Source organism: Trematomus bernacchii, unplaced genomic scaffold (genome assembly GCF_902827165.1).
Source record: "Trematomus bernacchii unplaced genomic scaffold, fTreBer1.1, whole genome shotgun sequence".
Lineage (NCBI taxonomy): Eukaryota > Metazoa > Chordata > Actinopteri > Perciformes > Nototheniidae > Trematomus > Trematomus bernacchii.
The window spans coordinates 3841062-3854675 of NW_022987547.1; the positions used below are offsets into that span (position 1 = coordinate 3841062).

General features: G+C 38.8%; 1 protein-coding gene across 1 annotated transcript; it reads right to left on the reverse strand.

Moving 5' to 3' along the window:
- Positions 1-2216: 2216 nt before the first annotated feature.
- Positions 2217-11391, reverse strand: edf1 (endothelial differentiation-related factor 1). The gene is made up of 5 exons (XM_034123469.1): positions 11158-11391; positions 5562-5613; positions 5236-5396; positions 2898-2991; positions 2217-2811 (listed from the first exon to the last, which is right to left on the reverse strand). Exons 1-5 carry the CDS (start codon positions 11233-11235, stop codon positions 2750-2752), a joined length of 447 nt encoding a protein of 148 aa, XP_033979360.1. The 5' UTR covers positions 11236-11391; the 3' UTR covers positions 2217-2749.
- Between the last annotated feature and the right edge of the window lie 2223 nt (positions 11392-13614).

Below are 13614 nucleotides of genomic sequence, written 5' to 3' on the forward strand. Positions count from 1 at the left end.
TCCTTCTTTTTCAGTGAACACAGGTCAGGAGGTTGCATACCATACTATACTGTGACATGTTTTCAATTCCATTACTTTTTTTATGAAATCCTGTACAATTACTTATTCATCATGATAGCACACTATGACTTCTTTGTGACCTTTTTTATATATTATGACTTTTAATTACTTTTAATTATATGATTAACTTTTTGAGACACTTTTTGTGACAATACTTACATTTCGACATACTATACTATGACTATTTCAACTTACTATATGCCATTTATTTCCTATTTTTCAACATACTAAACTATGACTTGATTTGCCATACTATTCAATAACTATTATAAACAATTTTGCAACATACTATACTATGACTTTTTTCGAAATATTCAACTGATTTTTTTTTGATATACTACACTATGACGTTTTCTATATTTTTTCTAAATGCTATACTATGACTTTTTTCTGGACATACTATACTGAGGTTTTCTCATGTATTTCAACATACTATACTATGACTATTTTTGTTATTATTTTGAAATGCTATACTCTGACTTTTCTCATTATATTAGTATGTCATATGTCAGCAAAATGGAGGTCAATGGCGTTGTAGACCAGCTAGGATTATTGTCCGTCTGTGTCCTTGCTCTCCTGGTACGAGGGTTTGACCTGCAACTATGTGCCCACTACGGTGAAGCACCTACTGCAACAGGAACTGCATTAGGCAGATTATTTGTATCACAATGATTTATGTCAGTCCCTTTACCCAGGCCTTTTTCACAATAAACATTTTGACATGACATTAAGAATATCTGTATAAAATGAATGATGGCTGAATTCCATATCTGAATTAATTGTGTGATCTTGTTGTTGTGCTTACTCAGTAACATCAACAGCTATGGCAGTATTCCTCTCCAATTAATTAAAGTTAGAAGTGATGTTATCAGGCACCCTGTGGGACCCAAAACAAGCAGATACTGTGCAGTCACAGCTACATGCAGGTGTGCTCGGCTGTCTGTTTTTTTTATGACCACATTGATCTACAGGTGTGCCACAGGGAGTTATCTCACCAGACAAGAGATTGCACATTAGGGCTTGATAGAGGTAGAACTAAATGCTGGCATTGCTTGACCTCTGAAAGCTCTTTTTTCATCTCAGCGGAGTGCCTGTTTACCTCTGTCCCTTAAAAGCGGTCTGTCCCACTTGCAGCTCCCCTCATGTTGTTTCTGTTATTCTGCAACAATAAGGTCCATGAATCTTTAATAAAACAGAAGGCAGCCTCCCACCGGCAAAAGTCATTCTTGAATCAATAACCCATGTTGGAAATGGAACATTGAAGAGAAAGAGAGAGCTGAAAGCAAGGCTTCATCAAGGCCTGTCATTTTAGAGTATTTGAAAATGGCAAGGATGTTAACATTATAGGATAGTTAATCCTTTGAGACTAAAGTAAACATTTCAACACATCTATGCAGAGTGCCACAAGTTTCAATGGACCTTTTCTTTGAATTGTGCACCTTTACCAGCATATGTAAAGTTTAAACAAGATGTGATTTTTTAGAACTGTTTAAAAAGTAGTTTTTCACTTTATGTACTCCTTTTACATCAAGAAGTCACAACCTTGCACAAAACCTGCTATACACATTGTATACCATGGTTCAAACATAGTGGACCACTCCCAATATGTTCCTGGTAGTATTCTGACATCTAGTGGATCAAGATTACTACTACATCCAGATTTCAGGTTGTTTCAGGATACCTCCTTTGGGCCCGTCGAGGATTGACCTCCAACTTAAACTTAAACGGTTAACATCCTGCATATTTACCTATGAAAGGCTGTATGTACATATCTGGACTTACACTTCAACATTTTAATCTATATATATTTATCAGTCAGAATTATTAATATCTGTATATATTTAAACCACTTTGATTATATTCATCTTTGATGTCAGATTTTTATTGTTATTCTAACTATCCTTATTTAAACTCTTCTATGTCCTATATTGTGTGTAACTCTTATTGCTACCAAAACACTTAAAACTGTAGAGGGTTGCTTCAATTATAGGCAGTGAGCAAAAGCCATTTTAAAATGTAAAACATGTTCAGGTTTGATTTAAATGTTTTGCAGATTTAAGAAATAATATTTGTAACTTTTTAGGAATTATTAAAAACTCTTCACCTTTTCTTATGAAACCGTGTGCGACCATGACCCACCAATGCACACAGAGAACTGTCATGAATTGCGAGACTTTATTTTAAAAGATCAAAACAAAGCACAGCATTAAAACATTTCAACACTGTAATGACATCCACCCTCTTTCCTCGTGAGTGAAAAAAAAAGATGCAATCGAGCACTTTTGGCTTATCATCATGCTCAGAAATAACGTGAGTCAAAGTAGTTTGTTTGGTAATGAAAAATAATTCTACTTATTTAAATTAGTCTACATTAAAAAGTTGAATTCATCATGCCAAAGCCAAAGCAAACGGATTCACAGAACTCCCGAGTTAGTGACGTTGAAAAATACGTTCGATCATTCATTTGATTATGTGGTCGAGAAACAGTTTCAGTAAGCAGCCGGTGATGCAGTGGAGAACCCGGTCCTGGGGGAGGACACAGGTGAGATCAGCCCAGGTAGGGGGAGGGGGGGGGAGGAAGGTAGGGAGGGGGGTTTAAAGGGTTCTTGGAAGGAGGGTAGGGAAAGGGTTCTAGTTTTTGGACAAGGGAAGAAGGGGCCTGGGGAGGGCTGATTTCGAGGCTTTGTCTTCACTTTTTCATGGTTTTTGGCTCCAGGGGTAGCCCAATGTCCTTCCCACGCAGTTTGAGACCTGTTCATGACAGAACATGTAAAAGTGTTATACAACTGCCAATTGAGACTTTATGAATCATAATCATTAGCAAATGCTTTTCTTACCAATTGCTCTCTCTATCTTGCCCAGGACCTGGTTGTTTGGAATTGCTTTCCCACATTCATAGTCTGCGATGACTTGAGGCTTCTCATTAATTTTCTGAGGATGAAGATTTTTCATAAATAATTAAGAAATGTGTTAAACCACCAGCCAGCAAAACTACTCAAGCATAGCTGGGCATCATTTATTTTCACATTGTTGAAGAAAACTGAAACCAACAAAGTGGATGTGATTTCTTAACATTACCTATTTTGAAACGAAAATGACTGTGATAGGAGGGGATGATGGTTAGATAAAAAAGGAGCTTACTCTAAAAGGATTTAGTTTGAAAAGATCACATTTCAAACAGGACTGTGCAAAGCAATTGATTCATACTTTCCCAAAATACATTTTAAAGGTCTCCTATTATACAGTTTTTCATCAATATATTATAGGTCTCAGATGTATACAAAACATGTCTCTGAAGTGTTTGGCTCCAAACACCAAACAGATCATGCATTGCAACATCCCATAATCCCCTCTGTTTCAGCCCCGTTTCAAAAGTGCTGATTCTCTGTCTGTTACTTTAAATTCAAATACGGAGCCACTCCCCTTGGTTGGTTATTGGCTACAAGCCAAACAATCGTTATGACATCATAAAGCGGCCAAAATCTGATCAGCTGATTTTCAGACAGGTTTATATAAATGGATCAGGACAAAAAGCAGGGCTCTCGGCTAACTTCTTTCACCATCCTCCCGGAACCGTCCCGAAATACAATCTAAGCCGTCCCGAAATTAATGTGGACCGTCCCGAATTTAAAATATTAGTTTTTCTACATTATCATTAGTTAAAATCATTCAAAGTGACCTTTAACATAAATAAAACATCATACAAATCATTAGATGATAATTCATCAACCTTTTTAATTGAGTAAATCAGTCAAACACATAAACAAAGGCCAAATATATTTAAAAAAAACACACAAGCGAGAAAGTTACTCTAATATTGAATCCAATCAAGTTCTATCCAATTATCAAAAACATCCAACACTCTGTCCTGAAGACAGAAGACAGAACCCAGAGTAACCACTAACCAGGATGACAGTCTGTAACACAGTCAGGAGACCTTTACAAACTGCCCCGCCCCCTCGCACACAGACGGGGGAGAGAGCTCTCTCGTCTGGATTGGAAAGATCGAAAATAAGATCGAAAATACATCATAGACGCATTTTGTAGACTTATTGCATATTAGAAACGGAGTTGGCGAAACTAAAACTGCGATATAATGTTCATGTAGCAATAATACATGACATATATGTTTTAAATGTCTCCACTACCGATAAAAAGTCAGATAACGTCGGAGCTTAACGCTACCACTGTCTTTAATAATTCCGGCCCGGGGCCCGTTTAATACCGGGGCTCGGTACCCATCCCTACATGGGGAGAGACGCAGCATATTGCTAAGGACTAAATACGATGGAGAGTTCTCATCTCAGCCTTATTACCCATAGGGGATGAAGAGGAGTTAGTAAATAAAGAGGCCGGCGCTCCAGGGTTAGGTTCTGCTGTGCGTTTTCGTGATGTAACGTAAACAATTGCAGAATTCCTCCACGGGATGCCATTGTCATTGTACATCACTCAACGCGAAATACACACACTCAGTACATAGCTAGACCCAATAATTTGCGGGCCAGGAGTTTGCGGGCACAGCTGTGTGTGTGTGTGTGTGTGTGTGTGTGTGTGTGTGTGTGTGTGTGTGTGTGTGTGTGTATTTCGCGGTTTGCTAAATGTTTTGTGCGTGTGTGTTTATGTTGACAAGGAGGTTTAATAACTGTGTGCTACACAAAACGTGCAGTCAGTTTCATTTTCATCGCCGTTCGTACTGTAGTAGAGTTATCAGGGTATTTTTATTTTAACTCTCGTCCCAAATTCGTCCCAAGATTATTTTTTATCCTCCCCGACCCTATTTTTTTCGGCCCCGGGACGACGGGACGTCCTTAAGCTCGAGCCCTGACAAAAAGAGCGAATCTTTTTTCCTGAATCTTCCAGAATCTCTTTACACAGAGGGGACACATGCTTATGTATACAAGACAGGAACAAGTGGATTTTGCATAATAGGTGACCTTTAAGTCTATGTCTTTGCTAAGTTATCAATTCAATAAGAGGCAGCTACTTATACTGCTACTTGTACATTCTTGGCTTTAACCCCTGGATGATGTTATGCTAACTGGAGCTGCACATCAGTAATCTTATTGTAATGTGTGGAGATTTGTTTAATATTATTAGCTTTATCTTGATTTTTTTGCAAACTTTGGATTCACTAACATACAAGTTTTATACACCCAGAGAAGTTTGTATACTCACAGTGGCCAAGTCTTTCTGGGTCAGACCTTTGTCCCCTCTGCCTTGCTGGATGTATTTGCCCACCTCGTGGGGAACGCGTTCATGATGGAGCTCCTCTGTCTCCCGGTCCAATTTGGATGTGTTCTTTGTCACGAGGTGCTGTTTATTCTGCCCCGCAGACCCTGTGAGACAAGCAGTGGGTCACACATAATGTTGAGGCATCATCAAAGGTGAAAGACCTGCATAAACAGCATTATGATGGCTTAAGCTGTTAAATTAATTCAATGTTTTTCATGTTTTGCTTTCTGGGAAATTATAATTATCTAGTACAAAAAGTATAAATTTACATTTCTTGGATGTCTCAACGTCTTGCCCACGTCTCTGAGCAGCTGCGATTGCCTAGAGAAAAATTGGACATGTAAATATCATTAATGTAAAAACAAATGCTAAATTAAATTGACAGCATCATGACCAGGTTCAACTTTTGACTCATAATTTCCAAGCCAGTAGTTAATATGTAACTAATCTGCCCATCTAGATATGACGCATTAAATAAACAAAAGACAACATGATCAGTCTGGCCGGAGCACAACCACGCACGTACTTTCCAGAAGGGACAGTAAAACAACGTTTTCTAAATGTATATTAAAACAGCTGTTACACTAGATTAATTTACCCGTGGCATTTGACACGCATACATATATCTACAGCATTACATAGGTGTTTTACTACATGATTTGCTAACAATAATGATCAGATCAGCATGGGGGTTGGCAATGCGTGCTATGCCAGATAAAAGCATAAACCTTTTTAAGGAGTGGTTAGTTAGAGTGGAGTAGTGTGCCTAACCTAACTATAGAGAGGCGAAGTCCCGCCCTTCTACTTCCGCCCCATGGGACCTTATTTCGTAAAAATTATGTATTGAAGTCAATGGGGAGAGAAAACGTATCTTTCGATCCCGTTTGAATTATGCCATGAATTACACATATGATGTTTGTCAATCTTAAAAAATAATTTCCATGTAAAAAAAGTCAGAGTTTGTCGTAAAACTGTTGATATAAGACTATGAAAAATACGCAACTAGAAAGACTACAAATCCCAGAGTCACGTAAGTGATGTCATAATTGTTTTCCTCCACTAAATATAAGAGATAGCTAAGATAGCTTTAACAATATGCCTGTGTGCTTTGTACCAGGCTGTAATCATACCAGCAATGGGTCTTACTCGTTCTTTCGCTTCCCGCCTGATGAAAGGACCAGGAGTGGCTGGCTGGATCAAGTTAGCTACCTAACTAGTAGCAAGCACGTTAGTTAGCATTACAGCCGGCTTAGCCTTGTCATTTTTATTAGCCTTAACATGAAGTAACATTAAAGTGGACCTATCATGCTATATTTGAATAATATATTGTAGGGCCATACCTATATAAAACATGTCTGTGAAGTTTTTTTTCAAAATACCAAACAGATCATGCATTTTAGCCATGCCTCATTTCGCTCCATTTGCTCTATTCCAGCCCTGTCTTCACAAGGGCTGATTCTGTGGCAAATGAGCTGCAGCTGACCACACCCCCCTGCAAAGGAGGGGGGCGAGGCACGAGCGTCATGTTACCATGCCACACAACCTCTCATTCCCCTGATAGGTGGAGAGTTGCCCATATAGGCGGAGCACCCCGTTTCTGACGTCAGAACAATTTCAAATTTGTATCAGTCTGTATCAGATCCGTTGCAGCCCCGTTTTTAGAGATTTGGGTATGGAGGAAAAGAGAGGGTTGTATTTTCTGACACTTGGTGAGTTCCCTGACACACCGGGGACACATATTCATGTATAAAAGACGTACAAAAGTGCATTTTGCATGATAGGTCCCCTTTAAGTTAACCAAAGTGTTAAACAGTAGAGTAGTAGTCATATTTCGTGAACCCTTTGAAGAGTACTGTCACACCGGTGTGATCATTCTATAATACACCTTTAAGCCCGGATGCCCCCGAGGGAGACATCCTAACGCTACATTAGCATCGGTGATCTTTTATTACTTCATGCTATCTGCACAAATGGTTAACAGTGAACATTAAAAAGATCAGGCAGTTCAGGGAGAATCGAAGGAAGGCAGGCAGGCAGGCAGGCAGGCAGCTTTGCATGACATTCTTCTGGACTTGTTTCATTGTGGTGATAGTGAGAGTAGTCAATCCCTTGTTTGGCAAGACAGTAGTGATGGCCATCTTGGTGACGTGTGTTGTTGTGCAAGACCAGAGATGTAGTTCATTGAGCGGTTTCACACCAAAAAAAAGTCTTATTTCGCAGTTTTACGGCAAAACATTTTTTTTTTTTTACTTGCAAAATTATCTTTTAAATTGACCAACATCATATGTGTAATTCGTGGCACAATTCAAACGGGATCGAAAGATAAACGGGATCGTTTCTCTCGCCATTGACTTCAATACATAATTTTTCCGAAATAAGGTCCCATGGAGGTCCACCGGAAAGGGAGGGACTTCGGCTCTATTGAGAAGTAACACTTTTTTGTGTGAAACCGCTCAAGGAACTAAATCTCTGGTCTCGCACAACACACGTCATCAACACCAAGCTGGCCGTCACGTTAGCACATTTCACCTCTTTCTTTCAGAATGAGGCGAAAAGTATTAAACGGGGAGAAAATCACTACAAGTCTGGGCATGTTGAGAGCTGTATATACTAGGGCTGTCAAGTTAACGCAAAAAAATGTAACGCCACTAATTATTTTAACGTGCGATTAACGCATGTGTATTTGTCCTCGGCCCGCCCCGTAGTTTCAGAGCCCAAAGGCTTGACGTTGTTGTTGTTGTTAGTTGGATGGTGGGAGATTCTAGCGAGAGATATGGATACAAAAAAAATGTGTTTTAAACAGCAAGCCAAGCACACAGCTGATGCTGACAGCCCCGCTCCTGCCGCTCGCTTGCGGCAGACCACCCTTGAAAGTTTGTCGGGGAGACGCCTGGACACTTCTACGAGCATCAAGCTTTTAACAGCGATAGCTAAATGGGTGGCTACAGCTTAACATTGTGGAGGACGAGGGGCTGCGTTAGATAATTCGGATCGCATCCAACTGCACATCACAGCGCATTATTTTGACCCACAGTGGGAACGTCTCATGCTTTGACTGAAGATGAAGACAGAGGAGCGGTAATTCGCCGACAACTGTAAACAGGCTTGTCTGTTTGAGCAACTGGCTCAGTGCAAAGAAGTAGACAGGGTTGGGAGAGAGTGTAAGAGAGAGAGGTTCCAGGTTGTTGTATTGAAAATATTCACGAGAATATTTGTCATTGTTCAGAGGTTGTTGTGTTGAGAATATTCAGGAGAATATTTGTCATTGTTCCAATGATAATAAACAAACATTTGCATAAAGCATATTTGTCCACTCATGTTAAGAGTATTACAAACTTGAAAAATATTCCTCTAAGGTACATTTAGAACAGATGTGCGATTAATCGCGATTAACTATGGACATCATGCGATTAATCGCGATTAAATATTGTAATCGACTGACAGCCCTAGTATATACACAAAAGGGGAGTTAGTCGGTTCCGTAAGAGCCAAGGTGAGTGTTAAACGAGTGTAATGTGTAACGTTAATGTCAGCTAGCCAACAAGGTACACTCCTGTGTTTTGTTTGAGCAACTAGTTTTCTCGTTAAGAACTGCGTGATCGCTGTGTATGCTGTGGATAACATTAGTGTTGGCAAGGACAAGGTACATAGAAAACTAGTTGCTAAAACAAAACACGAGAGTGTACCTTGTTAGCTAATGTTAGCTATATTAACGTTCCACATTACACTCGTCCTCCTGTTATATTCGTTTTTTGTAACAGCAATAATATTCGTGGGTCAATTTGACCCAGTGCATGTTTAATTATCCAAAAATGGTCAGAAGCCCCAAAATCCAGATTTTTTTTTGTACATAGTTTGTACCTTTTATTACTATCAATGAAATCAATATTTAGTGCAATTGTGTTATTCACCTCTCACAGATCATGGTTCCATTAGAATAAGTCACTCGTTTTTCACAAAACATATACATTCAAACACATTTTTCTATTTTCTTTTTTACATTGGAAAAACCTTGATATAAAATACATTAGTTTTGCATAACATAACATTTTTTAAATTACTTTAAAAATGTTCCAACTTTTTTTCTAATTGGTTGATGTTGATAAATAGAGACGAGACACCTCTTCTGTTCAGGGTCAAATTGACCCGTTCACTTAGAATCAAGCCAAATTAGTCATAAGGATTTGTATTGAAAGTATTTTATTAAGAGTGTGTGTGTGTGTGTGTGTGTTCAAGGGGGTAGTGTGTCCCCTTCTAGCCTCCACTTTCACTGCCAGGTGCGGTCTGTCTGTCTGTTTCTCTCTCTCTGTTTCTCTCTCTCTGTCTGTCTCTCTCTCTCTGTCTGTCTGTCTGTCTCTATCTGTCTCTCTGTTTGTCTGTGTCTGTCTCTCTCTCTGTCATGTCTGTCTGTCTGTCTCTGTCTCTCTCGCTCTCTCTCTGTCATGTCTGTCTCTCTCTCTGTCTGTCTCTCTCTCTGTGTTTCTCTCTCTCTCTGTCATGTATGTCTGTGGAAAATTACGATATATATACCGTATATCCCATTTGAGCCCTCTGACCCCTTCTAGCCTCCACTTTCACTGGTGTGTGTGTGTGTGTGTGTGTGTGTGTGTGTGTATTTCTGACCCCTTTTAGCCTCCACTTGCACTGCCGGGTCAGATTGACCCGAATACCATCTCTGTGATATAGACATGTAGGGGGGGGGTTCCAAATGCATGACATGAACCATTTTCATTTTACTTGTTTATTGCACTAATTAAGGTAAGTAGAAGAAGTTTCATACAAAAAAAATACTTGAAAGTATTTTTCGTAGATTTTCAAACGGGTCAATTTGACCCTGAATGTAACAGGAGGGTTCAAACTCACAGAAACCTTGTAAGCCTCCCGCATACTGGCTCTTACGGAACCGACCAACTCTCCTTTTGTGTAATAGCAGCTCTCAACATGCCCAGACGTGTAATGATTTTCACCTAGTTTAATACTTTTCACCTCATTCTGGTGTTGGTGACGTGTATTGTGCGAGACCAGAGATGTAGTTCATTGAGCGGTTTCACACACAAATAAGTGTTACTACAAACTGTGACTTTTTTACTTGGAAATTATTTTTTAAGATTGACAAACATAATTGGTGTAATTCATGGCACAATTAAAACGGGATCGAAAGATAACTTTTCTCTCGCCATTGACTTCAATACATAATTTTTCCGAAATAAGGTCCCATGGAGTTCCACCGGAAAGGGGGGTACTTCGGCTCTCTGCCAAGAACCCTTTTTAGGTTAGCTGGCTAATGCTAGCTAGCTAGCAAGTTGGTTGGTCACCGTACATTTCTTTAAATAACAGTCACATTACCTAGCTAAGGTAAACATTTCTGTGTTAGGTTTGGCTTGCCCAAAAGACAAGTTAAGTTAATAAGTGATGTTTTAAAACATGATTTAGCACTAGACAAAGCTAGCCGTTTGGCTGTCGACATACACTTGGTTTAGGTTACCAGAGTATTGTATTTAGTGAGAACAAAGCCGTTTAGTTTCTCATACGCCCTTCCTAATAAAACCGACTATATTGTTAGTTAAAACCACACCCCATCCGTTATTAACAGTTTGCTGGAAGAAGTCAAATAACACGTCTACTGTTGTTGTTATTAGCTAGCTAGCTAACGTTAGCAAGCCAAACCAAACTACGGAGCATGTTTGCTGGTCATTTTAACCCGCAACCACGTGTACTACATTTTACTATTACACCATGTTATTAACGTTTACTCAGTTATTTACTAAAACCTGAATCATTTTGTCTCGTTAAGAGGGTCCATAGTTGAGAGTATGCTTCAGAAATAAATCAAAAACAAATACGAAGTGAGGCGTTCAAGCTAACCTGCTTGGATTTGGCCTGTGAAGCAGACGGCCCCTTCTTCCTCAAGACAGTCACGGTATCCCAGTCACTTTCTGCCATGTTTGTAGGGGTTTACTCGTTACCGGTAATATTAAATATAGATACAAAAATAGGTACCACTGTGTGTGGTCAAAATGATTCTTTTTATGAAGGTAGTGCTACTTTAGCGAATCGGACCTTCCTTCTAGCGTCACCCACGCGTCTGCCAAAGCTTTATTTACAAAAGTGAAGAACAAGGACATAAAGGAAGCGTTTAGCAGCGACCCCTGCTGGTGGGGCACCTGCAGCCACATAAGCAGCTCCATTGCATAACACACACATTACATCAGACTGTTGTTACAAAATATCAGTTTTTGGATCTTTTGAGAAAAAAGAGCACAAACCTTACAAGACTAGAATTCAATTATTGCACTGTAAAAAATGCTACATAGTAATATAGTACAAATGAATGGAGTAATATCTCTGAATTTGTAATATTGAGTGGATCAACTGCATGTTATGAATAATGGACATTTTGACAGGACACGATTAGCCATGATTTTATTAAACAATACCGTTTTCAACAAAACAAGAATACAGGAGTTTTCTTTATCATCAATTTGGTGGAAGTGAGCTTAAAACTACGTGGAACTTTTAGCAAATACAGTAGTTGTTTAAGGCCACAATTCACCAGTTACAAGACATTTCAGATGCAGCATTACTGTTTCGTCGTGTACGGATGGGGGACCAGCCGAACTCCGACTGGACGTCCTCAGCCTTGTGGAGGCGTCCGAGGCGGTAGCTTTGTTTGGAACCCTGTTTGCCCGCCCATAGACGAGGTTTGGTATTCATCTGGAAATAGATGAAGAAAGGATTAAAGATCACAATATACTTTTGTATATGTTTCAATATTTGCTACTTACTATCTACTTGAATATGTACTTCTGAAAATTGTAATACTTTTTATTTGAAATACTATGTGCATGCCTTTTTATATAATAGTGTTCTATTTTCTTCCTCTATGTATACTTTGCTGTAACAACGTAAATGTCCCCTTTGAGTGAAGAATAAAATAATTCTGATTGTGAATCTGATATTTCAATATACAGTATTAAAAGTCCCAAGTATTTCATATGAAATAATTACTTTTCTAGACAAACTATGATGATTAGAATAACATCAGCTAGATAAATCACCTCAGTGCAAAAACTGAGGGATTTTTAACTCTTGTCATTTTAGATTTACATATGATAATTGAGTAATCACCAACATCATCGTTATTATTTCTGCACTACCCTCTTCTATTGCTGGTACACATCTCTGTGGTTTAAGGAATTGTTCACAACCTGCATCAGGCTTAGATTACTGCAACTGCTTTTTTTTGTTTATAATGCTATAGATCATTTAGAAATATGTTTGGTAATATTTACAACTACATCCAAATTACTGTCTGGGGGGGCTTTATGGAAATCAATACCATTCATATTTCCGTTGCTGTTATGCTTGCATGTTGCCTATCCTTTAACTAATGTATTGTATAACACATTATCAGTGACAAACTGACATACAGCAAACACGGGATGGTTAAAGTCCTATTGTTCATACTGATGGCATAAAACACAATACAATATTTACAGTGTAAGAGGTTTATTGCCTATTTGTGCAAATAACTCAGATACCTTCAGAAACTATCCATTTCTCACCTGAATAAAAACAGTTGTGTTAAGGTGAAGAGTCTCCACTCGCTCTGATAAGTGATTCAGCCGCTCCAGATGGTCAGCGATAGACTCGGTGAGATCACTGTTGCACTATAAGAAGAAAATAATGTTAAAATAAAACAAGCTCAAGGAAAACCAGTTTGGTTTAAAGCATCTTAAAAATGGATTTGATATGCTGAACATACCGCAGACAAGTTTTCTTTCAGTTCAACAGCAGACAGGCGAACATGCTCCAGTTTGTCCTTCTGCTCATTCAACCGGTCGTCAAACTCCTGCATCATCATCAGGCCTTCATCGGGCCTGACGCCGCCCTTCGACGCCATCCTGGGTCACAGAAACACACCGGTTATTCAAAGAAAACTGAAACATACTGTCTGTGCTGAGACGTCTATTTAAATGATGATAGAAAATGTATGGAAAGACACATACATTCATTTGACAAACACACACAATCCAGCTATATGCAAGGTCCTGCATTCAAAATGTTACTCAAGTAAAAGTACAAAAGTATTGGCTTCAAAATATACTTATTATGCAGATTGGTCCATTGAAGAATAATATATATTATAAGTATTGATTATAATTATTGATGCATTAGTGTCAGATAAAAGTGTTTATCAAAGCTGGTAAAGGTGCAGAACGTTTTAATTACTTTGTATAGGCCTACTGAAGTCTTATTTAAGTGTTGATTATATTTCACATTATTTCACCAAGTCTGTAAAGTTACTAAAGTAAAAGTAGG